A 27,943-nucleotide genomic window follows, 5' to 3' on the forward strand; every position below is an offset into this window, starting at 1 on the left:
ACAAATGACGAAAATTACAAATGACAGCGTAGATGTTCAGATATTGTTGCGAAATCGAACCACAACGCCTAGGCGACCACCATCGCCAATATTAGAAGAAGCGATCGACTAGAAGACATGAAACACAAAAGCGAGACCAGGAATACCGGAATCAAGAAAGGCGAATACAAAATGAAAACGAGGTCGACGCGAAAGACGTCATTTGCGGCACAGTCCCGTGGGACGACGCACTACTAAAGCTAAAAGCTACACATATTTGTGTCTCGGAAGGGAAGCACACAGACAATTTTGCCACAGAAACCCAAATTGTGACATAGCAACAGCCTCAATGAGAAGCTTATGGGCCAAACTTGAGGACATAATCGTCACCGAAAAAAATCTTAACAATCGAATAATACAACTTCATCTGTCGCGTACAAAAGGAGAACGATCATTAGAGCGATTCCACGCGCTCCTGGTAGAACTCGCCATCATAGCAGATTGTTGGAATGGAGACGACGAATGGTACGTGATAGGTTCAAGGCCGACATGCTCAACGAAAAGATATCGATGGTATTACTGGCAGAAACGCGCACACCATAAGAAGCATAGTATACGATCACGCGATCAGGAGAGAGAAGGCCATCGAGCATAATCGAACAATAAAAAGCCACAGCCAGGGACACTCTCACTCGTTCGGAATCATAACTATAAAACCAAGAACCAGTTGGTTTCAAAAACCAACGGAAAATAGGCAACCGCAAGGAAGGAGCAGAGATCGAGGAAATACCCCCAATTTCCAAAAAAAAACAAAAACCAACAAGAACAACGAAGTAACACGTAAACTAAAACCAACGACAAGGCGACAAACAATACTACAATTGTGGAAATCAATTCTCAACGTGGCATCATCAAATTAGCTCCAAATGCCGTAGAAGAGGTCATTTTCGGAAAATTTGTCGTACAACAAATGTGAACTATGTCGAAAACAACGATTAACTCGAGAATGAGAAACAACGAGAACAACAAGAAGAAAACATCGACCCGGTAGCGTTTGCAGGATTCACATCAGCCAACGGATGAGAGGCAATGAACGACCAATATTCAATATATTCAATCAATGAATTCTTCCTGGAGAAAACGCAGCAGCATTAAAAAAAGAAGACTTAAATGGAAACTGTGTGAAAATGAAAACAACAGGGAAAGCAATCACTGCAATAGCAGACTCAGGGAGTCCATTGTCATTCCAAAGCGAAGAAGTCGCAGAAACACAATATCAATTGGCTAAGGATGCCACCAGGAAACATATAGCAGAAGTAGATACCGCCCACAACCTCGCTTTTTTTTTTACTGTGGAGCATATCAAATCACTGGGTAGGTTGATACTGCCAATCCAATTCGTAGGATGAGCAGTCAATTCAGCGTCGTTTAAAGCAGTAGATGGTCAAAGAGCAAACATCGTGGGTCGGAACATCTTCCCTTAGATAGGAATTATACTAAATCAAGAAAAACCAGAATATCATATGGTTTTAAATATTGAAAGAACCAACAGGTCAGACCCCGAAATAATCAACTGGGTTAAAGAGTAAAAGAAAATTCTTTGTACACGATTTGAAGATCAAGAAACCATGTTGTAAAACTGAATTCGTAAGTTTTTTCAGAGCAGTACAACAGAAAAGAAGGAGAGTCACCATTCACCTGCAAGAAAGAGAAGAACAAGAAATCAAGAAAACCATTCATCAAGAACACGTGAAAATAACTAGAAAATTATAAAGAAAAACAGTTTATCAGCCCAATTGTTATCACAGTAAAAAAAATCAATCGACCAAACTGACGCCGGATTTTAAACAAATCAATAAAAACAAGCACAAAAAAATATCAGATGCCTAATATATAATTACTTCTGAATACGGTAGGGCAAGCTGTCAAAACGCCCAAACAGGGAGAAGTATTCTTTTCAAAAATCGATCATCACACAACGAGAAAAGAACAAAAAACAAAAAAGTGGAAGAAACAAAAGACACACCAATCCAAGACAACAAACAACTGGACAAACTTCATCTGGCGGTGAAAGAAGAAGAGTCTCAAGCATTGACAGATAGTCAAGCATTGGAGGTGGAAAAATTATCAGATAAAGAAAACAATTTTAACCCGATCAACGAATGCGCAATAATCAGAGGTGGTGCCCGACAAGAAATAAGAAAGACTGCAAAACCCATCGTAGCAATAAGGGCAGAACAATGAGAACGAGAAAAGAAAGAGAAAGAGGCAAACAACCCAAGAAGAGGGACATTGACGCATCTTATCGAGAGGGGGAATGGGGTACACTCCATTAGAACGAAATATCTCACAAGTTTCATCTCAAGAAACACATTGGGAGAACGTGAGACAAAAATTGCGAACGCGGACGAAACGGTGACAGTCAAGAAGTGTGAAAAGTGGATCCAAGAAGGGCAAAACAGAGCAACATAGAGCAGCGTGCAAGTCACGAGCAGGCAGGAGGAAATACGAAAAGATCGTCTTAGATCTGGGGATAACAATAACACCCACACGAAAAACAAAAACCAACGAGGTCTCACCGAGCGGATGGAGATACCAAAACAGCAGCGCACAAACTGAGAAAAAAATGGAAAGTATGGAGAATCAAACAAAGAAGAGAATAAACATGAAACTTATCGAGCAGGAGACAATTGAGTCCCGCCAGTGCGAAGAGGAAATGGATACCAATCAACTGGTACTTGCAATAGACACGGAGGAGATATACCAGAAAACAATGACACAGGGCAATATGACAGAAGACCACGACAACCCTTTATATGGGACAAAAGCTGAGTCAGGCACTGGGCCACCAATTTCTTGCCAGGCCATCACAAAAGGTCAAACAATTGCGACCAATAATGCATTTTGTAAAGGAAATGGACTGGGAATCAGTCAAACAATTTTACTGTGCATGCTTTTAGAGCATTACAAATTGAATCAGCGAGCGTGACCTAAGCTCGGTCATTGATGACCGGGTCGTCATACCGACCCAACTACGAGGCACAGTGCTGGAGAGTATCCATCTCACACAAATCGGGACTGATTCCATGCTGGATATAGCAGAGGACATCTGGTTCCCGCACATATACGGAGGGATCGTAGCAATAGGGCACTGCCGGGGCAAGGTAAAAACAAGTGGTAATAGGAAAAAAGCATTAATTGGTTTTAGAAATGCTGGTAGGAACAAATGAAAAAGTGCAACTAGATATTGCAGGCCTTATGCCAAGTAGTTGAACCAAGATGCATACATACTAGTGGTGATAAATAGGTTTTTGAAATACCCGACCATAAAAGTAGTACCGAATACCATAGGAGACACCGCAATCAAAATTATGCAAAAGTTTATCTTGAACAACGGAGTACCAAGTCCAATTAGCTGTGACCAAGCACAAACATTTTGAGCGAAAAGTTCCAAGTATAGTGCAAAGACAATTTAAAAAAATCTCCTTTTTGCACCAGTTGACAATCATAGAGCAATAGGGCTCGAGGAAACTCAAACTTTAAAAACACGGTTGAGGATAATGAGAATGAAACCAAACAACACACCATACAAACTGTCATCAAACATAGCGGAGTTAATCAAAACTCAGGAATTGAGTTGTCATCACCATTCGAGATGCGTATGGGGAGGAGACCAACTACCATAACGGCAAGCCTAATCACGGAGAAGTAATCAAAAGAATCTAAATTGGGAGAATGAAAATCAGCCAACTGTTTAGACCAAAAGAGTCGCGTAAGAACGGCACATACACCTGAGCAGATGCATGACATATCGCTGAGTCAGAGGACGATATAGCGACATAGTGGAGGGAATCCATTATCAATCTTGAAATCGATATGGTGGAAGGACAAGGTTTGCAGATTAAACAATTCAAATTAGGTACTCAGAATCAACTTAAAGGAGGAACAATAGGCTAAACGAAAAAAAATTAGGCAGGAAGCACAAAATTCAGTCCGATTAGCAAGTGAAGAGTCCCAAACATTTTCATCAAAAATACAAAACGCAAAAAAATGGCAACTGTAGACCAACACAATTAAGCGACTGCGTTGGATATAAGCCGGCGATGTATAAAAAAAGCTAAAAAAGCCAAAAACTCCCAACAAAGGGACGCCAAAAAGAACCAGCTGGTGCAGGGAACCAGCAAAGCACAAATCTCAAAGGAGTTGGCACAGGGAAAAATGAAACTCAACAGTCGACCATTACAGGCGACCATTCAGTCATATCTATATACGGTGACCTCCACGGTACACCACAACCGACTTAGACTCGTGAAATTATGTGCGAGTTTATTGTCGCCATTTTGTTTTTCATAAATCAGTACATAACGAGATAATACACCTTGATCGCATCTATTTGTTACTTGAGACTAGGACTCAGAAAAGACACCGAGTGGAGGGTGAATCCGTGCGGATACGAATTCCAGCTACCTAGTACACACCCCTAAAAACATATAACAGGGGGACCTTTTGGGTTGGCAGGGGGTCGAGTCCCTGAGAAAAGAGCGTCCGCCCAGACCCCCCTCCGCTGGTGTAAAGCAAAAACGAATTTTTTCGTAGAAAAATTGATGTTATTGTTTTTGAGTGGATTTAAAAAACTCTCAGTAGCCGTAAATAAACATGCAAAAGTGACTGATAGTAGTCAAACCTCCACCGGCAGTTCATGTTACGAATTTTCAGATTTTTGTTCTATATCTAGTTTTTGGGTCTAGAAAAATAGGAGTTGGTTTGCTTGACAACATAAATTGATTTCTTCGGTGGGACCCAATTAAATCTTGCCTCAAATTCCACTTAGGGCAGAATAGAGCATTTTACAGGCAGCGCTCATCAGATTTAGTTTAAATTGAAAGCTGGGTTGGGGGATCTTAACTTGGTCTATTTGGGGGTGGTGGGTTTGTTTAGTTAATCTCTTTGGCGAAACTGGATGAAAATACTTGGTGTTTTTCAATATGAAGAAGTAAAGTAATAAATACGCATTTAGTGCGACTCAATGTCAATTTGAATTAAAATCCGCTCTAAGAGTTGAAAACAATCAGAGAAAAAAAACTGGAAAATAATCAAATATGCAGAGAAGCCACATTATTTTGGCAAACATTTCAAAACGCTTGGTGGCTACACAAGTGGTGGGGCTGGTTATGTCATCAGTCGTGAATCTTTGAAACGGTTGGAAAAAGCGATCGAGACAAAATCAAAGAACTGCAACAGCAGTCGAGAAGGAAGCATACCGGAAGATGTAATGATAGGTAAGCTCTTCCTCTCCTTTCAAACTTCTAACACAGGTTATAAGTTAGATTTCAGCTTCAATTTTCCACACTTTTGCGTGATGGTGGAATACTCTAGCATGCAGTGTAATGTTGATAGTTATAGACGCCAAAAACATAGAAGCTTTGAACCAAGCTCGTCCCGATAAATTGTGATATCATTTTTTCGGTCAAAACATTTTTTTTAAAAACACTATTAAAACGCCTTTTTCCCAAACTTTTTTTTGATAAATTGACTAAGGAACAAAAAATATTTTTGATAAGCGCTATTATAGATTTTAAAAGGAATTCAGAATATCAATACCATCGACCTAAAAATTGTCGATGAAATTTTCTGTTCCGCTAATCTAACCTCTTGCAAAACCTCTCGGTCCCCCATTGTACTATCTCTATTCATTTTTGGTGACGACCCTAAAAAAATTTTAAGGGAGCCTTCGGCGCCAATATTAATTAATTTTGTGATTGGAGGCCAAAATTTTCCCAAAAGTGCCTAAAAACGCATTTTTTGGCATGTTTTTTCAAAAACGTTCCTGCAGAATACTTGGCTAAAACAGGGTCTTTTCAGTGCTTTGGGAGAGCTCGTAAAATCAATTTGTTCGACCAAAAAGAAAGGACAGCAAAATTTTCGAAAAATTTTTGGAAATCCGCCCCGCCCCACTCGAGAAAATTCTAGATCAGCCACTGCATTGAGTTAAGACTTTAGAAAATAAAATAAACATTTGAAATGATTTTTTTTAGTTGATGCGGAGACGCAGTTTCTGTGCTATCTCTTCCTTTTTTTCAAAATAATTTCTTATGATAGTCTGGTAAGAAATTTTCCACAATTTTCTAGGCTAATCAGGGGTTTCAAAACCTTTTCCAGGCAAATGTCTGGCAACAGAGGGAATCCACCCTGGAAACACATTGGACAGTTGGGGAAAAGACATTTTCACTCCCTTCGCGACCTCAAGTTGCTTTTTGGAGGATTTTCCTGAATGGTACCAGCGATACTCTGCAAATCCACCAGCGAAGGTCGGTGCTTACCTTCAACTACTAGACATTGTTTAATTTGTTATCAGATTCCGGGTTGCCAACCATAGAAGATAATGCGCAACCGTACACATCCATGCGTGATTTGTATGGAAAATGAGTAATCATGCGTAGCACATATGTTTGTTTCGAAATTCCTCAAAATAGCTTTTTAACGGATTTAATTAGTAATGAAGCAATTTTTCATCATTATGCAAGCTGTTGGTACGATATGAAAAACTTTCACCTTCCAAATCATACGTCGCAACATATATGCTGCTACGTATGGAAGACATTTTCACAACTTTTTTATCAGGAAAACTATGGAAAAAGAAGTTAATTGACAACAATGATTGAGAAAAAGTATCTTTACTACACGATACGCTTTTCTTTGATTTTTTTTTTCACCATGCAAACCACGATAGATGGTGCTATTTATGGAAACGATGTTTCCATACAAAAACAACTTTAATAGAGCATGCGATAACACAACCAATATCGACAAAATTTTGTTAATTTCGGGGATTATTTGCATTTTCAAATATTGAGGGGGTAAGCTGAGAACGTTCTTGTGTACAAATAATGCGTATAGATTGGTGAATAAAAAGTTTTTTTTTCTTTTTTTTATTAAAATTTTTTTCATCCCGGGACATATTTTTATTGAGCACATCATGAAATGAGTTAAAAAATAGAACTCTGCTTTAAGCAAACCGTATTAAATTATCACAAGGTATTTTTAAATTAGGATGTTTTTTCAATAGGAAATCAACTAAAAAAATTTTAAGCAATGTTTCTATAGAAGAAAAGTTTTAATAGAAACATTGCAATAATAACCAAATTTAACGCTCTTTGTTACCCTTTCGTTTTTTTCTTTAACATTTTAGGGAGTAAATTTAAGGGAGTTTAAGAGTTTGCTTAGAAACAGTCGCTTTTGATCTGAATATTGGTAGAAAAAAGAACTTTCGAGGGTTTTTAACTTTCACCAGCCTGAAAGAGAACTTTATCGTTTTCAGATACCTCTGAGAGCGCAAGCTCAAATCTCAAAAACAAGCAAACGAGTCAAACCTTGTTGTACTTCCTTTTTTGTGAAATTCAAAACTTTTAGCTAAGTAATGAATTTCAAAATTTTAGGTAAGAGATCTGAAATTTATCATGTTTTGTTTACCCTCCGATTGGGTAGAGTAGATCCGCCACTGCATTGATTTAAGTCTTTGAAAAATGAAAGTCAATAGAGTGAGTAGAGAGAGAAAGAAAGAGAAACATAGGTCGACTAAAAAGTCAAAAGAAAGACACAGCGCGATGAAAAAAGTTAGAATAAAGACACAGCGCGATGGAGATGGAGAAAGTGTCAGACTGGTATCACAACGTGCCCGGGTTGACCAAAACTTCTTATCATACAATTTCCATATATGAGAAACTTCTTGTCATACAATTTCATACAATTCCATACGTACAGAAAATTGTATGAAAACTCTATGATAAGCATTTTTCCGTATATGAAAATTGTATGATAGATGTTTTCCCATAAACAAAAAATTTTGATTTTTTCTTTTTAAATTTAGTTTCTGAAAAATTTTCGGTTGTAGTTGCAACCGAACACAAGTGACACAGACCTTGGTTACTCAAAACACCAAAGGTTGGACGGTCTTGCATTTACAATGCATAGAAAACGACCTAATTTTGGCTGTCTTTCACAATTGATATAACAAAAGCAACAAACTTTTATTTTTTGGCAAAATTTTTTAATTATGACTATATTAAATTTTTGAATTTTCAAATTATTAGACATTGATCAAGGCGTACTTTAACACCCCATACAAAAGAAAGAGGAATTTTCAGCGTTTTTGAAAAAAAAATTAAGTGAAAAGAAAAAATTAAGCCAATTTTATCGTATCCAGGACTACGTTATGCACACAAAATATTAAATTTTGCATGAAAAATTTTTTTTTGTTCGAAAAATGTTTGTTTGCGTACGAAAATCGATTTGCGGTTGAAAAGAAAAACAAAAAAATTTTTGGGCTAAATTTTCAAAACTACTTGAAAAATTTTTTGTGTCGCCACCAAAAAAATGCCAGTCATACAATTTCCATATATGGGAATTGTGTGATCAGCATTTTTTTCAAAAAACGAAAACCTCAGTTTTTTATCACCAGATTGTTTTATTAGAATCAATCAGCCACAGAAATGAGTTAATACCAGTTTTCAACCATTTTTAGAAATTGCATGAAAATTGTATGACAAGCATTTTCCCACACACTTGATGTATGGAATTGTATGATAAGCATTTTCGGTGTATGGAGGTCAACCCGGGTGGTGAGAAAGCTATCGGTCTTTTTTGTTTTTGAGAGCCAACTTACTGCCTTTTTTACTCAAATTGTAAATGGTGACTGTGATGACTTTTCAACAACCCCGGTTTACGACATGATATTTGGCGGCTCAGAATACTCTCAAAGCAGACTTTGGAAAAGGTCGGCGCATGAGCAGTTCAGATACAAAATATTCAATTCCTGGGACTACACGTATGTAATACACAGGTCTACGCGAGGAGAATGAAATAACACACGAACCAATCGAGGTAGATGATAAGTAGATACAAGAATAAGCTAATTGTGATGGACGGGAAGCAAAACTGCTCTGTGCACCGCAAATAGCAGAAGTGCGGAGTTTATTTTTAGAAAACTACAATGTGGAACCAGATCTATACTAGATTTTATTATTGGTCATGATTCTTATATCTTTAGAAAATATTGAATATTAACCAATCATACTCCATCAAACTAACAACCCACTTATTTGTAAGTGCTGAAATTACTTGTAATTTCAGCACCAGAGAGATTTGAATTTAACTTAGAACTTAGTTGCTTTCTCCAAGAGACCGACTCGTAACACACCAGTATACTCTAGATCTATTGAGACTAGGAGATATAAGAGTAAGATTAGGATCGGTATTAGACTAAGAAGTTGCACGAATCTATCCGGCCGAAGACAAGATAGCGTGACGAGCAGACGGTGTACCCTATCTGAAGTTACTCTATGAGTATAACCATCTAGGTCATAACTCAAATGGGCGATGAGACTTCGAGACTAAAAACGAGACCTCAAATTGGAATTGAGAACAAACTGAATTTCCTTGTGAGAATCTACAAAAACAGACAGTTAGAAAACTTGTCGGGAACCTAGAACTGGAATTTAACTCTGATTCATCATACATCTACCAATCGATTTGTGGTTAAGTAGCTTTAAAAGAAACAGAACAACCGCAATTGTGAAAAAGAAAAACTACAAAATAACTATACACCACAAGGTCAACTGTCACTATTGTCTTATTCTTGAAATCGTTGATATACGATGTTGGGTATGGTCATAGATCATCAGAAAAATTTGAGTGGCTACCGATAGCCTATGTACACAAAAATTGATACACAGGCCAAGACATAAAGCCTCCAAATCAAAAATGACAATGAGAGACGAATTACCTGCAATAGATCACAGCGGATACATGAAAGGGTCAAAATTGCTTATAAATGAACAGAAAAAAGATCGTCGGCTGCTTCCTCAGATTATCTGCGGGGATGTGGAATAACAAGGTTAATACAGTCGACAGGTACCGACCTTAACACTTTCAATAATTCAGTCATTCAACTTTCCTTCACTAACTAACACTATGAGCTTCTAACATAGCATCAACAATTCCATAGGGGCTGGCCCTTCTGCCATACCACACTTCCCCTCTTTCAAAAGTTTCTGATCAATCAGAAATTATAGTTTCAAGAAACAAAGTTTAACATTGAGTTTTTAAAGTATCGGTTTTACTTTTTCAATTGTTTTTTTTCTTCTGAGACTCCATCCTGCCACTTCTCTTAAATAATCTCATAGTTCATCTTGGTGACGGGGATGACGAAAGCTCCTCCGCTGAGACGGGAATAGTCCCCCCCCCCCCCCCCGGAAATCCCGGAGATGACGCCTTCGATACTTCCTTCACCGCATGTCGGATAGGACTGCCGTAGAACTGTGTCTGCTTCTTACTGCGCCCTGAAGTTCGTGATGATGATGAGTCATTGCCATCTTGATCTGCTGTGGTGTCTGGTGTAGATTTCTGTGGGCTGCCCACTGATTTGATCGGGCTTGAGTCCGATCTTGACTTTGCAAACGTCGGGAGGCAGCACTGTGGTGTGATATTCGAGTCTAGTACTAGGTCATCCTCCGAAGATATTGGTATTAGTCCGGAAGCGCCTGTAACAATTTCCGCACCAGATTGAGTCGTCACTCTGCTGTTCTACTTGGACCGGCTGTTGTCGACTTTGACTGAGATCGGAGCTGATTTACATCTGGTTGGTTGGTCGATTGGAGATGAACTTGCCACTGGTGGGTTGATGATCCCACTGGAGCTTGAGGAAAACCTGGTTAAGTCTAAAATCGGGACTGCTGATTGGGGCGTATATCATGTAGAGCTGACTCTAACATCTTGACTGGAACGAAGACAGACACTCTTGAGATTATGTCAAAGTGTGACTGCACGTTTTCAATGAGTCTACATCTTGAACCCTGAGAGTGTAGGGAAATTGAAAAGGAACTCTATAATTAGTATCAGAATGCTTCACCGATGACTTAGTAGGAAAATTGAGTCGGTGAGAGAGTTATCAACTAGACCGACACTGCATCCTCAAGTCAGACTGAAATGACAATTCAGACATGGCAAGTCGAATGGTTTGGACACGGGATTTGCCATAGGAAGACAGAAAATGACGGAGAGCTCAGACATGATTGATATAAAAAAGTGAATGAGGAGCAGAGAACAGTGAGAGAGATAGATTGACTTGAAATAAACTCAGAACACATGAACTGAAATAGTCACAATAATAGTGGTTTTTTGATATGTGCAACTTTATGTTGCCTTGTGGTTGATAAATTAGCCATCTCCAGTAGGGAATGTTGAAATAATGACAAGCTGAACTTTTTTAACATTGTGTAATTTGTGCTTCAGGGTTGCTCAAGCCAAGTTGTATCATTTCACTACATGCCCCCCGTCCAGATGCGGATAATTGACTTCTTCCTCTACAATGTGACTGCAATGAAATCTTATCCGAACAATTTGGACATACATAAATATTACCTAAGTTGAATTTGTGGTGTGGGTTTTACAAAATGGTTTTCGAATAAATTTTGATTTGGCAAATTATTTGATTACTTTTGAAGCAAATCTGAAGCAAATTGAACAATAAAATGTGTTTTCGATCAATTTTTTTTAAATTACCTTGCAGTTTTTATGTACATTTAGTTTGTACATTAACGTAATTTCTAAACGGTTTGTTTTTGAGGTTTGATTTTTGACAAATTCATCAATATTTATCGCGCCAAAATCTACTTTTTACTAACCCGCATCCAAGTTTAGGCTTGAGTAATCGATTATAAAGGATTATTATGATATTTTTTTGACAATTATAATTGATTATCTTTACCAAAAATAGGTGTTTGAAGGATATAATTGATTATAATCGTGATCTTTTCCAAGAGATCATAATCTCGTACAATAGCTTATAATTGATTACATTTCTCACAAAAAACCCTTAAAATTGATCATTATGGATTATAATCGATTATAATATCTTTTTTGCCAAAACTTTGTCAATTCAAAACTACATTTGAATTTCATCTAAGAGGTTACTAATTTTGTGTCAATAAGAAAATCTCCAAAATAGAGATCCCTTGAACAATTTGGTTCATGTGAAGACAAAGTTTTACCACGAAATAAAAATTTCATAGAGGTACTTTCATATTAGTGGACAGAACCCCGCAGTAGATGAAAAATAAATCTTCTGAATCAATAATGAAATTAAATTAATTTGCTGATGTTTTGATGGTTAAAAAGCTTAAAATATGCATCACAAAACAACTCTAATGGGGAAGAAATGGGAAAAAAAATCTTATAAATTTGAATTGACTGGAAAACGTTTTTTAAAATTTTCTCATTTTTCATAGGCACCAACGTCTACAAAATCCACAAAGTATAAGCAATTTAGATGCAATTTCGAGCACAAAATAGACAATCAATAGGGATTATAATCATTTATAATCGATTATAGTGGGTTTATGTGCAAAACTAATGAATTAAAGTTTTGAATAGAAATTATGGATTATAATCATTTGATTATAATTGTATCGAAAAATAGATGAAGAAGTAATCGATTATAGTCGATTAAAAAAGATTACAATTAATCATAATTAAAAAGAGTGATTATAATCAAAAGCTCAGCCATCTTTGCGTGATCAAGATACTGAAAAAGGTAACCAGAAGAGAGAGATGGTTGACATGAGATGAGAATACTTTCAACGAAAGATGCAAAATGGAAAACATGTGTCAAATTTTTCCTGCTGATGACAATATTAAACATCATGTCCAATTCCATTTTCACTGCACAAGTTTTCTCATTAAGACTACTACCCTGCAGCAAAATTGAAAGTGGATCCCTTTTTATATGTTCAGTGCAATTTAGCTGCTCCAGATTAATTACAATCAAATTTTGCCAAATTTCCACCAATTTTTAAAAAACTGAGAGTCGACAATTTGATATCGAAAAGAATTTGAAAAGGTTTTAGCCATCGAGAATTAATAGCTAAAACGTTCTCAAAGATTGCTGTTATCTAGCCCAAAGCTTGAAAATGGATCAATCATAACTCATCTCATCAAGTTTCAAAATGGAATTTGATTAGCAGTGTACAAAAAACAGTGTTTTACACTATATTCTTTGAATTTGTTCCAAATGTTTTGTTCAGTCACTGGTTGATGATAGAAGGTAGGGATATAAAAGCCCTCAGTCAGGAGCTATATCGGAAATAATGAAAATTTTCAGGTGAATCTTCTTACGATTGTTAAATAATGAATCAATCTAGTCATACCATTACAAAATAACTTAAGGTCAGAAGAGTCACACAGCTATCAACCAAACTTTAATCAAAAATCGAAAACAGTTCAGAAAAATTAATAAAAAGTGGAGTTACAAAAATTACACTTTAACACCGGGATTCCACCTTTCTTTGATTTTTTTTACTGCAATATGCAAAGCTGAGAATGTTGGATCTATACTCTAATTCCTTGGCAAGTACTGTAATTTAAACCCGTTTGAAGAGTTCGATTTGAATATAAACTCGCTTTTTAGCGCTTGTTAAAAAAACTGATGTCACTCTATCCAGCCACTTAATTGAGCCACTTGGTAAAAACTGAGTGAAAATGACTGCAAAAAGATTTTCAAGGCAGAAGCAAAATCTAATTTTCTTACCTCGAACCTGTGCCAAGAACCACAAAAAAGCACAAAAAATAAGAGCATGAACTCTGTAACAAGGATTGTTGGAGTAGCGAGATGCTATGTTTATGTAGCAGGACTTAATGCTACTATGAAAACAAGTTATTTGAACTCGATTTACATACGAGCGATTAAACAAGCAGTTTCTAGAAAATTCTTCAGAAACACTTATTAATGACAAAGTAAGAAAGATAACTCGATAAAGCTGTTAATATTACATCTACGAACCAAAGGTCCAGAACTGTAACTCATTTGATTGATAAATATGCGCAAAAAAAAAGAAAATACTTACTTAATTTCACCCAAAAAGATAAATTCAACATTATGGAATTCTTAAAAAACTATCATGCTTGTAAGATATGACGCGATGTAGTAATTTTGACTATTTGCATTGTTTTAGTGATTTCAAGATAATGAACTATATAGTTGCGTTGAACTCATATTAAAAGCAGTGATTTGTGTACTTTCTTTATACTTTTTTTAAACAAAAAACCTTTTTTTTCTAAGTTTCTGTAAATTAAAATTTTGTACGAACTCCATTGGTAATAATTAACAATCTACAATTTACCAGTTAAAAAGCAAAACAAATCAAAAGTAACCATGAATTCGATTTAAAAAAAAACTCTGCTCATTTTTCCTACAAAACTACAAAAAAAAACTCAACATTGAACTGCCGCGAATCCAAAAAAATATGACGCTTTCAATTTAGAATCCATCATTATTGATATTTACCAATTAGATAACGCGGCCGAGACTTTTTGCAAAAAAAAACTAAAGATTTTCACACACACACACACACACACACACACACAAAAAACAATTTTTTCATTCTCTTACTATCGTGCAAAGACTGAAACCGCATCATAATACATAGCCCGGAAGACCGGGTATCTATAAAGTATAAAAAAACATAGTGTTTTGTGCTTTCTCTCCGTTCCCTCCGCTGGCAACTAAACTCGAAAACCCAGTTCCGATTAAGAACGAGCAAAAAAAGAAAAGGAGGCCAACCCCACAGCCATCACCCAGCCGCGAAGCACCGACATTCAAAGAATTAGTCGGGGCCGTGGCTATACAGGAGCGCCGAGCAAACCGCGCGGATGTGTCTTTCAACCATTAGGATCGAAAAAAACAAGGGGCCAATCAGACTACGATGAGGTAATCAAGTTTTCAGGGAGTGACTCAAGTAGGGTGGAGAAACAAACAGAGAATTATGAAGATAACCGTAGAGAGGTAAATGATGAAAACTAAAACAATAGAAACGAAGAGACGAGGTGAGGGAAATGGGAGTATAACTCCATGATGAAAACAACTTTCGTTCATTTTATGTAGTAGGGGAACTGTCATCCATCCGGATTGATATATTGTATGTTTATTTATTAATATATCTGAAAACAGGCATACTAGGCCTAGGCTAATTAATGCAATGAAACTATGACACACATCAGTCTTGATTGAGGGTACTAATCTAAGTAGAAGATTACTTCTATTGGTTTACGTAACCATAGTTACGTACGGTATTGAAATACAATATAACACCCCGTATGATCAGCCCTATGAATACAACATAACACCCCTATGATCTATAACTCTCGCTCTTTTCGTCCATTAGGAAATCTCGGAAAATCAGTTTAATTGACGAAAAAAGTTCTACTATTTTCAATTTTTTAAATAAGCCATCCCTTGCATACTTTCAGCTCGCATATATTTCACAAATTGTGATAAAATTTATCAAACTCCACTCTGCAAAAACGATTCAAACTTATAATATGTAGTTTTTTTGACGGTTCACATTTTTTTGTTCCGACTTTCGTAGCGAAATTAACGGAATAATTGTGCTCGGGTGGGTATTTTTTTCTTCAAGCAAATTTCGACTTTTTAACCAAATTTTTTCAGATCATTCGCAAACTATTATTGTCCTGAGCTTAAATTTGAAAAAATATTTCACCTGTGATTGTTTTTTGTAAAGTTATGAGGGTTTAAAGATTGCCATTTTGGTCATTTTGGCCAATTTGGAACAACTAACGAGCGATATTTTTCGCGCTATTAACGCGTAAGCGAATTTTATTCCGTCTTAGAAATCGTTCCAAATTGGTTCAAGGTAGGTTACATGCAATAATTGATTTTTTAATAGGAGCAAAATCTATCACTTTGTACTTAATATGGCGTGTGAGGTGATGTTTTCACAAAAAACCTCAAAACTTATAGAAAAAAAATTAATTTTATCATATTACATTTAAAATTTCCATGTTATTACTGCTCCAAAGACCTTAAAAGGCAGTCGAAACATTCAGGGCTTCGCCCTGATACGAGCAGTCTTGTTTCCTTTTTATAAAATACAAATTTGACACAAAATACTTTACATGTACAGCATATAAAATCTTGTATGAGATTAATTTGAATCAAATCATGATACAATTCGAATAGAGACTTCATAAAAGTACAGATTTCGAAAAAAAACTTTTGTGAATTTTCAAAAACAGGTTTGGTCATAATAATTGTAGGGTTGGGCTCACTCCCTCCACCTTTCAAAATCCCGAGGTTTATGTTTGTTTTACGCGTTATTACGGCTAAATGCGTGAAGTTACGAGGTAAAGTATGAAGAAAGAATCTGTTTACAGTTGTCGATTTGTTCATCGCGCCAAATTTCATTGCATTATGACATTGTTAAATGAGCAGTTTAAAGTTGAATTTGAAGGGGAAACTGGAAAAGAGCCAAGGGTTAGTCTTACAACAATGATTCATATAGAATACATCAGAGTTGGGTTAATAAACAGATTTAGGATCACAACGGCGAAGTTATGTTTCCATTCGAACTCGCTCCCCCTCGGGCAGATGTGTCGTTATTAGCCCTCTCCGAAAACACCCCCAACCATTTCCGGCCGAACTTCTTCATCAAGTCCTGCTTGAAACTCATTAGATGGAAGTTCTTCTGGGTTCCTATGAAGAGTAGTGGGTTCACCACACTGTAGATGTAGAACAGAAGTTCCCTCGCCCAATCCATGAAGAAACCAAAGCGAGATGAATATTTGAACCTGAAAAAATTACAGGTCTCGTCTGCTTCATTTGTCACATGTGCCTTTTTTGGATAATTGAAAAAAAAACATTAAAATTATCTACAGTTACAATTTTCTGTAAACACGTGATTTTTCCAGAAAACACGTGAAGTTTCAGTGAAATGAAAGCTTTTTTGAAAGAAAGCTATCGAGCTAACAAAAATGTTTTCCATGCGCTATATTGGACAAAATTAAGTGCCAATTCAAGCTTAACACAATTTCCAAGCTTAACAAATTGTATAAAATAGCAATTTTTTCTGTTCTCAATATTTATTTAATATATATTAAGAATGTTTCGATGAAAGCTTTTTTTATTTTTGAAAGTATTTTGATTCCAGGGGTGAATTTTGTTGGGAGAGGTGGGAAGGCGGAGAAGGCTCCATTCCCCACTTCAGAGAATTAACCAACCGGCAGCCCAAAGGTTCCCCCCTTTGATGCTAACTTACGACATTTGGGCCAGCTAACTATAAAAAAGTTTTTAAAATAGGCTTGTTTTTTTTTAAGAAAATTAGTGCTTCACAGCCCTGTCAGCGCTTTGGCTGACAACGGAAAAATATGGAAATCAAATTTTTTCAAAAACAAATTCGACGTTTTATTTATAACTCCATTTCCGATGCACTATCAGTCCTTCACTTAGCCGATTTTATGGAAACGGCCACTTGTGAAAAAAAGTATTTATTAGCAAAACAGTGGAACGAAAACTCGAACGATTAGTAAACAGAACAATTGCATATGTGGTACCGCAACTGCTACTGCCATTGCAGTAACTATGCAGTCCTCATATATTGGCCTTGATAGTGCTACTTACATCTGCCACTGCTATCGCAGTAATCAGAAAGTCATCACATATTGACCTTGATAGTGCTATACATATTGTTATCTATAAATTATATAATTCTATTATAAAAACCAAGGTCAAAGAATACGTGACCTTTTACAAATCCAAGAGAGTCAATCTCTCAGGCCTGTGGCTAAGAACACAGTCAGTAAGAAACTAACAACAGAAAAGAAACGGTTTCATTATGGTTAATTAAACTCTTTCGAAACCACTTCAGTTTTCACTATAAAACCTCAGAGGTATTGTTAGTTATCACATGGCGCAGCCAGCAGGATCCGGTTTCACTGCTCAGGATAATAGGACTGATCTAGGAATCCCAGTATTTTGGGCATCCGCAAATTCAGACCCACCTTGGAGTTTTGAAACGTGGCTTGACCAGTTCCTATTAGCTGTTACAGTTAAAGAGAATGTGGATCCAGAAATAATGTTACAAGAACCCAAACCGGTATTAGAAGAACCTTTACCAACTCCTGAAACACCAGCACAAAATGAGGATGAGATTGCGACAGCAGAAAGAGAAACTCGGAACAGATTGGCTCGAGATAGAGTGGTTCAAGAAAATGAAGAACGGACACTAAGAGGACCTAGAGTGGGACACAATGTATTCTATCACGAAGTGGGCAAACGGCTAACATCGAGATTATTCCTCGCTTTAGGAGCAGAAGGGAAGAAAAAATTTATACAAAAGAACCCTCACACAGAAATATCCAAACTAGGGTTTCGCGATATAATTCGATTAGCAAAACTCTCATTTGAGAAAACGAAATGCATTACCTATGAGAGATACAAACTGTTCACACGATCCCACGAATCAAATGAAACGTTGGAATCTTTTCATGCCGCACTGACTGCACAAGCAGCAAAGGCTGAATTGGGAGCGTTGGAAGAAGAATTGGTACGAGATTTATTCATCTCAAGAATGAAAAATGCTGTCCTCCAAGACACATTGACTTTCGAAACATTCTCTCCAGAAGAAGTGTTAAAACGTGCACTAAAGTTTGAATATAGCAAACAAACAACTCAAGCATTCCAAAAATCTTCAAACACAAACAGCTCAGGACTGTTTACAACTCCACAGATGAAGATTAAACAAGAACCAATTATGGCAATCGGAAACAAAGGGTATAACCCTAGACGTCAAAATCAAAACAGAAGAAAACAGTACGAAAATAAACCTCCAAAAGGTAAAGGAGATCAAAAACAATGTACGAGATGCGGTAGAGCATTTGTAGAGAACCATTTAAAAAATTGTCCGGCAATGGGCAAAACATGTAAAAATTGTAACAAACCTAATCACTTCGCTAAAATGTGTAGGTCTCAACAAATTAACGAAATTGCAAATGAAGATTCGAGTTCGGGGGAAGAGTGCAATCTTATACAAACATTCGATTCATGTGATGATTTTGAAATCATGTCAGTAGAGGAAGAGTGCACTTCCATCATGGACATAGAAAAGTACATCACAAAAAGGATTTCGGAAAATGCGTACAATAACGAAAAAAGTCAGAATAGAGCATTGACGGAGAAGTCGGGTAAAATTGAAAAGATCGAAATTCGCATAAATCCCAAATCGCATCAAATTAAAGCACTTAAAGCTTTGGTTAAGATTGATAGTCATATTTTGAATATGACTATAGATACTGGCAGTCCAGTATCACTCCTGAATTGGGCAACAACGAAACAGATTCTGGAAGGACCTTCGAATTCAAAATTTATTCCGGCAGAAAAGCTGAACCTGTCCGCGCAGTTTGTGGATTATAATAAACGACCTATTCTAATATTAGGAGCGTTAAAGGCCAATCTACGTTCGGCAGGTTGGGAAGTGTTGGGAGCGATATTACTGGTCACAGAGAGACGTATGCGGTGCATATTAGGTTTAGATCTTCAGAGTAAACTAGGAATTCAAACCACGCAAAAATCGGCTCCAACACGAAGGTCCAGGTTTGATGTGTTACTGTGCGAACAGTCAGATAGTTGGAAGATTTATTTTTATAAGAAGTTCAAAGATCTATTCGATAGACAAGGGGAATCAAAAAATCACATGGTGAGTACAAAATTTAAATATCCTCTGTGCCCTATTCAAGAGAAAGGTAGGAGAATTCCTATACACATTCAGGATAAAGTTCAAACAGAACTAGACAAGCTGCTCACAGAGGGACACATTGCGAAATTAGACAAATGCACAAGCGATTGTTTTATTGCCCCAATTGTTATCACGGTAAAAAAGACGATTCTATTAAATTAGCCTTGGACGCCAAACCCATTAATAGACAGTTGTACAAAAATAAATACCAGATGCCTAATGTGGGCGAACTGATTGATGGAGTTAGCCAGATCATCACATCAGCATCAGAAGGCTCTCTCTTTTTCACCGTGTTAGACCTGAAATATGCTTATAGCCAGATAAAACTAACTGCTGAAACAGCAAAACAATGCAATTTCAATATAATAGGGGGTAATGCAACGGGTACGTACAGATTTCTGACAGGTTTCTACGGGTTGGCAGATATGCCAGCCGAATTCCAAAAAGCGATGGATAGAACACTAAACCACGCAAAGAATACCTTTTGCTTCTTGGATGATATCCTAATTGTTTCAAAGGGGGAAGCTAAAGAGCACGAGAAATTAGTACACAATGTGTTGCAAAAGTTGGACGACGAAAATCTCGCATTAAAAATTTCGAAATGCGAATTCCTGCAGCCCGCAGTGAACTGGTTAGGTCATAATTTGTCAATACAGGGTATAATTCCAAAAGTTACTAAAACGGAGGCAATTGCAAACCTTCAACCCCCCAAATCATTAAAGCAACTCAGATCGTTCATGGGTAGCATCAACCACTTAGCGAAATTTATTCCAAATGCGGCTAGTTTAACTGAAAAACTTAGACCACTACTGAAAGAAGAAAATGAAAAAAAGAAGATGAAAAATGTCCGGTTACCAGTTAAAAAATTTGAGTGGAACGATCAACACTCAGTAATTTTTGAGGACATAAAAAGGGCAGTTGCTAATATAGCCTTGTTAAACTATTACGATCCAGCAAAGCAATCTAGAGTAAAATGCGATGCAAGTCATAGTGGGCTCGGAGCTACTTTAGAACAATGGTCTCATCAGAGCGATTGGATACCGATCGCATTCGCTTCCCGGTATTTAAATGCTCAAGAAAAAAAATATTCTACCAATGAACTTGAGCTATTAGCAGTAGTTTGGGCGGTAGATCGTTTCAAACATTATCTACTAGGGAGAGAATTTGTCATAGCAACAGACCACAAGGCATTGACATCAGCTTTGGGAGAACATAGATCAAATAAAACGTATCAATCTCGTTTGACTAGGTGGGTTGACCGATTATTGCCCTTCCAATTTAAAATTACTCATATTCCCGGAAGGGATATGGGTATCGTTGACTACTTGTCAAGAGAACCTAATGGAGAACCGTGGCCAGAATCGGAACTGGATGAGAGATTCGTAGTAACGTCTATAGAAAGTTTCCATAAAGCACTCGACTGTTTAAACAGTCGGTCTAGTGAAACAAACCAAAGTAGCACTATGAACATTCCAGAACATTCTAGAACATCAAGAGAAATTAACTACTGTAAAGACAGCTCATCACGCGGTTGCTATGACAACCAGTTTGTTCAAAACCGGACAAAGCTCGACCGGAACGAAAACGGTCAAAACTCAAGTTTTCAAACAGTTGAGAAGCACAAAAACACATTGGACAGAATAGCTCGTGAGAAACAGTTGGTCGATATTTCAAAACTCAAAGATAAATTAAACTCCAAACAATTAGAACCTAAGGAAACGGCGTCATCGACAAAAATGGAAAGAAGTGAAACATGAAAATCAAAGAAGTTGAAAAATAAACAGAACGGAAATCAGAGGGAGGACGATCAACTAACGGAACAAGTAACAGAAACCACCTTCTCTCGAACACGGATGGTAAAGAAAGGCGCTGCATGCAGTCGACAGGAGTCAGACGATTCTGATTCAGATATACCGCAAGTTGAGTGGAGACCAGTGAGAAAGACGATAAAGCCTAGAGGACTTAAAGAAATACAATCTGGAAAGGCGTCAGGAACTAGTGGAACAACCCTAATGTCATTTTGGGACCTCATGGGGGCAGAGAGACCAGACAATCCAACAAGTTTACTTGAATTAGAGGCACAGACAAGTCTACTTGAATTAGAGGCACAGACAGCCTTGGCAGATTGTAATAGAGGTGACCAGTCATCACAATTGAATACCCAAAGTGAAATCCCCCAAATTATTGAAGTGGACCTAACAGCCGAAAGCCCTTCGGAAAGCCCAGAAGTCAGCTTAATTAAAAAGGAAAAGACATGTCACGCTTCCAGGAAAGGCAAACCAGATCAAAATAACGTGCGTACAGATATCAGTCTGGACAACCTAAACAAACTATTTGATAGAAGCCTATTAGTGGAGCTGATATCAGAAGACGCCTGGATGGACAGGCTGCGGCGGGTCATTGAGAGGAACGATCGACACAGCTTCGAGCTGATGGGTCCATATACCAACCCTCTCTGGCACCAACTCTCAGTTGTGGACGACTGCATCCTGGTTGACAACAGATTAGCTGTCCCGGAACAATTGCGTTTGGCAGTCCTAAAGAGAATTCACCGCGGTCACCCAGGCCAGGAAGCGATGCTAGATGTGTCAAGGTACCTGTGGTGGCCGCACATGCACAAGGATATCGTCAACCTTGCAGAGGAATGCAGAAGTTGCACCCGCTATGGTAAGAATGCAAAATACATCATACCAAAAAACGCTACGAAGCCTCTGCCGCTGCTCACGCAGCCAGGTCAAGGAATTCAATTAGACTATGCTGGCCCGCTTGAAGATTTCAAAGGAAAAAAAATTTATCTGTTGGTAGCAATAGATAGGTATTCTAAATTTCCTTCAGTAAAAATCACTAAATCAACAGGGGGCAAGTCGTCAATAAAATTTCTTCGCTCATATATTGATATACATGGAATACCTGAATCAATTAGAACGGATCAATTTTCCGGGTTCAAGGGCAAAGCAATGAAAAAATTTTGCTCCGACAATAACATTGAACAAAAATTCTGTCCAGTTGGCGACCATCGCGGATGCGGCTTAGTAGAACGCACTATACAAACCATCAAGAGAAGGTTGGGAGTAATGTTACTCGATGAAAATGTAACGTCGATAAAATTGTGCTTGAGTACGATACTTCGCGACCTTCGTTGGATAAAACAGAAGACAATTCAAATGTCGCCATTTGAAGCGCACTTTGGGCGATTGCCAAAAACAGAATTTAAAATTCTCAGTGATAGGTTCTTACAAAACTCTGATCGTTTAGATAAGGAACATCTGGAGCGCTCCGCCTTGACGGCTTCGCAACTCAAAAAGAGAATCGACCAATCTCGTGACAACTTAAAGATTGTCCGGAAGGGACAAAACAGCCGAGATGTGAGTCCATTATTCAAAGAGCAAGTCGTCTCGGCAAAGGATCGAGAAAGAGCGCGGGCCCTAAAAGAGCTTCTGGAGGCCAATGCAAGATGGAACCAGACTCGACGTGATACTTCGGCCAACGACCTAAAGCGTACTGTGGATGAGACGAGTACCATTAATCCCGAGCTACGCAAAGAAATGCTATACTCGTGGGAGCGGGGGTTCGTTGAAGATAAACCGGAGGCCATTTCACAGCAACGTCAGTCGTCACCAATCCTGATACGAAAAGACGATGGGAGGAAGAGCGGTAAGGCCCTCACGAAACCTCTAAAGGGAAGGGTCGTAGCCGAAACGCCTTCCACAATTAAGACGGCTGCAGGGTCCATTTACCGGAAAAGCGATATTGCAAAGGTTAAGGTTGCGGTGCACGATAAGGAGAAAAACAACAATAGACGATCCCCATCGGGAGAAGAGCCTAAGAAAAAACAACAGAGGCAATCGAGGCGACAATCAGACGAACAAGTTGAGGCTGAATTGAGTCAGTCGGATGAAGACTTATTGCTAGAACAGCCAGGTGCAGCGAAGGAAAAATTTCAGGATAGCCCAACGGTGATCACTTCAAAAGACACCCTACAAGGCGGTGGACTGAATTTGGCGGTACGAAGAGCGAAGCCAAACTTGGCTGGACCATTCTCGAAATCAAATAAGGCTAAAGTGGGCCCAATCTCGACGAAAGACGCACAACAAGTCATATTACAGGATAAAGGTGCTGCGCTAGCAGCAGAAGTAAACGAACCGAAGGCGCCAGACCACGCATGTTCGTCGAACACTATCAAGAACAAGAAAGAAATTACACGCACTACATCTGCGGAAACAATCCTCGACACTTTCAATAGTAAGGACTTATCGGCGAATGACTGGAATCGATTAGCGGATCAAGTACTTGAACGAGGAGTTCAGCGCGCGGCGGCAGAGATACTGCATTCGAGAGAGGATGCGGGAGACGACGAGGAATTGATGAATCCTCCGGGGTTTTCTGACGAATCCGAACTTGAGGAAACATCAGTGCGGAAAAGCGGGAGATCGAAAAAGATACCATCCAGATACGGAAACCCGATTAAGCATTCGGTGAAATCAATCTCGTTCCAGAATAACTTATTAGACTTGAACCAAGCCGCGCTCGAAGCATATAGAATCAAGCTTGCAAATTTTAAACCTGGTGCTTCTAATTCGGTGGAGACAAAATTTGGTCTGCTGGAAAAACATCTATTTAGGAGAAAGTTTGGCAGCGAAGCGCTAGACATAACCCGTTCATGGAACGCCGAGTGGAGAATCCCGTTACAGTTGGAAGAGGAACATGAAGAGAGAGATGGAAAATGAGTTATCTAATACACAAAGCCAAAACTTCTTAAACTGAGTTCTAAAACTCCTATTCATTATTATTTAAAATTTTAATAACATAGTATAAAAATTTTCTTGATCGAGGGGGTATGTGGTACCGCAACTGCTACTGCCATTGCAGTAACTATGCAGTCCTCATATATTGGCCTTGATAGTGCTACTTACATCTGCCACTGCTATCGCAGTAATCAGATAGTCATCACATATTGACCTTGATAGTGCTATACATATTGTTATCTATAAATTATATAATTCTATTATAAAAACCAAGGTCAAAGAATACGTGACCTTTTACAAATCCAAGAGAGTCAATCTCTCAGGCCTGTGGCTAAGAACACAGTCAGTAAGAAACTAACAACAGAAAAGAAACGGTTTCATTATGGTTAATTAAACTCTTTCGAAACCACTTCAGTTTTCACTATAAAACCTCAGAGGTATTGTTAGTTATCACAGCATACAAGTATACGTCCCGTTAGATTTTCCAAAGAAACTGGAATTGCTTTTGCCATTTCGGTCCAACTGTTTTGGCTAGTCAATACTTTTTTCACAAGTGATAAAGGTAAGTGATAAAACTTAAGTAATAAATTAGTACATCTTACTTGAAGTATTGAGTATAGAGACAGGGCATCTTCCGCCACTGCCAGAAGAAGGCGTAGGACACTTCTGGGAACCAGAGGAGCACATAAGCCACAGTGGAGAGGAAGAAGAGCAGAGTGATCTCCTTGTTTCGCTTCATCTTCTTGTCCATCTTCCTACCTGCAGGCCACAAAAATGATTATTAAGAAGAATGTCCAACAAACCTCCATATTTTGGAGCTGAAATTAAATCAGAGTAACCTAAATTACACCAGAATTACGTAAAAATAGCAAAAGAAAACAGTGATAATCTGTTGTTATGTTGGATAATATTATTAAATGATGGCTTGTTGCAATGGTTATCGTATATTTAGTTTCATGATTTGAGCTCGGGTAGTTTTTCTATAACCAGAGAAGCATTGGCTTTTTAGGTTGCCTTTTTTGCCAAAGAAAATGATAACAGACTAAGTTCAAAGTTAAGCTCACATTTTCGTGATCTAGAGAGTTGAAATAATCTTTACCCTTCCCATTGTTAGTCACGTCACTTGCAACGAATCTGAGGTTGACCAATTAACTTTTGGATCTACTTTTGTCTGTCAAGAAAGTCGAAACATATCCAAAACTTACCTGTTGCAATGCAAATGTAGAATAAAACAAGAGTATAGATGCATATAAAATAAGCACAGTTGGCCAAGCGGACTAAGACAAAGTAAGCTAACGCCGATTATATGTGTGAAATAACAGTTGACGTAGGTTCGAGTCCCCCACCTGCCCATGTATTAATATACTAAAAACGGGGGTTACATCCTATGTTAACTGTTTTTTGGTTCTAATTCGGTTCAGCCTTGATGAGGGTTGACCGCCAAAAAGAGCAATTTGTCTCAAGGACATTACCGACCGGTTCTTGTGGCTAGCTTGCGCCGTTTTGTACCAACAACGGAGAGATGCTAAAAATGTTGTATGATGTCCTGATCAATAGAAAAATACCGAAATTTATCTATTGCCTGAGTTATTTACCGATAAATATCTGATTTACCGATAAATATCTTATTAATTTACGAATTCGGATTCACTTATTTTCGTTTGGAGATTAGAGCGGCCACATTTTGGCGCCCCACAAGGGACACCGAGGTCTTCTCTTTACGACACGAGCTTCACCGAGGGACACAGGGACACCGAGGTCTTCTCTTTACGACACGAGCTTCATCGAGGGACACAAGGTACCTTCGAACCTTCAGGCCCAGTCGAGTATTCCAGCCGAGTATTCCTTCAGGTCTAGTATCCCAGCCTTCTGGTCCACAAGAAACTCGAGTGTATCAATTGTCCCGAGGTCCAGTTTTCTCGAGGGCCCAGTTAAAGAATCTAGGGATCTATTATCGCCAATCGGAGTATCCCAGCCTTCTGGTCGACAAAAGACACCGTATCAGCAACACGAGAGACACGACGAGTGTTTCATTTGGCCGAAGTGTCCAGCTGGACGAGTTGGCAGATCCTGTGTTACAGATCCATGGTTTGACAACCCTCAACCGGTGCAGCCAATCTCCTAATTCTACATAAACTGTAAGACTCGGCTAGTTTTTTAAAAACTTTCAAATTGTGCTATAAAATTGATTAACGCTGTCATACATAGTGAGAAATTTTCCCGCAAGCTAGCCCCCGGTAATTTTTCTCAATACCCAAAATTTTTGGACAGTTCCGTTGAACTGAAATATCTTACAGTCGGTACATAGACAAACTGACTTGACATTTTTTCTCGATACCAAAAATTTTTGGATATATGTGAACGGAATATTAATCAGTGAAATCGGAACATAGACAAGAGGTACTGGACTAGTTTTTTGGATTGGTTTATGACTCGAACCTGCTGACCAAAATTTACTGAAAAATTTTGTGAAAAAAGTAAAAAATTAACAAAAAATCCTCAAAACGTCTCCAGAATTCTGCGAAAATGTGCTGTAAGATGAAACCAACCTTATGTTAAGTGGTCTGGTAGCGAAATATCAGGCAAATTAAGTTGAGTTTTTTCATCCTCAGGTTTCTTCCGCGTGTGTTGTTGGAACTTAACCAATTTGCCTGATCCCCCACCCACCATTGATGAAACTGAAAGCCAGTTCGCTTCGAGTAAAACAAAGCCGTTTCAGCCCGTCAGATTATTGACTTCGTTGCGTGACAGTAAAGTTAAGTGGTCAGGTATGGTGATATTAAGTGAGTTAAGTTGAATTCTTTCATCCTCAGGTTTACTCCGTGTGTGTTGTTGGAGTTCAACCGACCTACTTAATTTTCCAACCCCATTGGTACTTAAGCGTAACGAAGCCGTCGCATAGGTCCCCTAAGTGTATGGTATTCATTCTAGGAGCTAGTTCTTTGGATCACGCGCTCCGAAAACTTCCCGCTCCGTCCCAGAAGCGCGTCAAAGATACTTGCTTTACGAAGCCAGGTTTAAGTTTGAACTTTAACGCTAGGGACTCTCAGAAAAGGATACAGTACTACCTTCATCACTACTTGTCGCACCGTAACGACCTTGTAATTTGGCACGACGCCATTAATAACTCGATAAGTAGGCACCGCAGCAACAATAACCGCAAGCTGAGTAGTGAGCAACTTGTCAATTTGTTATTAAGGTATAGGACAAACATTTGTGCGATCGTATACTGTAGACGGAACGGAACCGAGGATATAGAGGAAAGTTTAGGTTCAACAGGTATTCTCGTTCTCAACGTCCTTAAAGACTTTATCTCTAAGCGTAAGGCTAAGGACCAGGTACTAATTGAGAAGTACAAAGAGCTTCACCAGCCTCCTTCCCTTGAGTTAAAGACTCTCCTCCTTCTAAGGCGTTATAGCGCTAATCTTAACATCCTTAAGACACGTAAGAAGCGAAACCGCTTACCCCTCAAAGCTCGGAAAGCTATAAGAAATAGGCTTCAGGTAGAAGCTTTGAGACGTCAAGTTCCCCCGTCTTGTAAGCTAATGTTGATTTACTAATGCAAATTTGATTACGTACCAAAACAGTATCTCATTTTATTGATTGTTTTCTATAAGTGAGCATCCGTAGAATTTTGTC

General features: G+C 38.2%; 1 protein-coding gene across 2 annotated transcripts in view; it reads right to left on the bottom strand.

The window, feature by feature from the left end:
• Nucleotides 1-16,286: 16,286 nt before the first annotated feature.
• Nucleotides 16,287-27,943, bottom strand: part of LOC134855550 (uncharacterized) — a 77,091-nt gene continuing 65,434 nt past the window's right edge. For both annotated transcript variants that reach the window (XM_063872092.1, XM_063872091.1), the window contains 2 exons: nt 24,907-25,063; nt 16,287-16,617 (listed from right to left, as the gene is read on the bottom strand). In XM_063872092.1, the coding sequence (XP_063728162.1) occupies nt 16,368-16,617; nt 24,907-25,063 (407 nt within the window). In that variant the 3' untranslated portion in view covers nt 16,287-16,367. The remainder of the gene's footprint in view (nt 16,618-24,906; nt 25,064-27,943) is intronic.

The sequence above is a fragment of the Symsagittifera roscoffensis genome, chromosome 10 (assembly GCF_963678635.1).
Source record: "Symsagittifera roscoffensis chromosome 10, txSymRosc1.1, whole genome shotgun sequence".
In the NCBI taxonomy this organism is placed as follows: Eukaryota; Metazoa; Xenacoelomorpha; order Acoela; family Convolutidae; genus Symsagittifera; species Symsagittifera roscoffensis.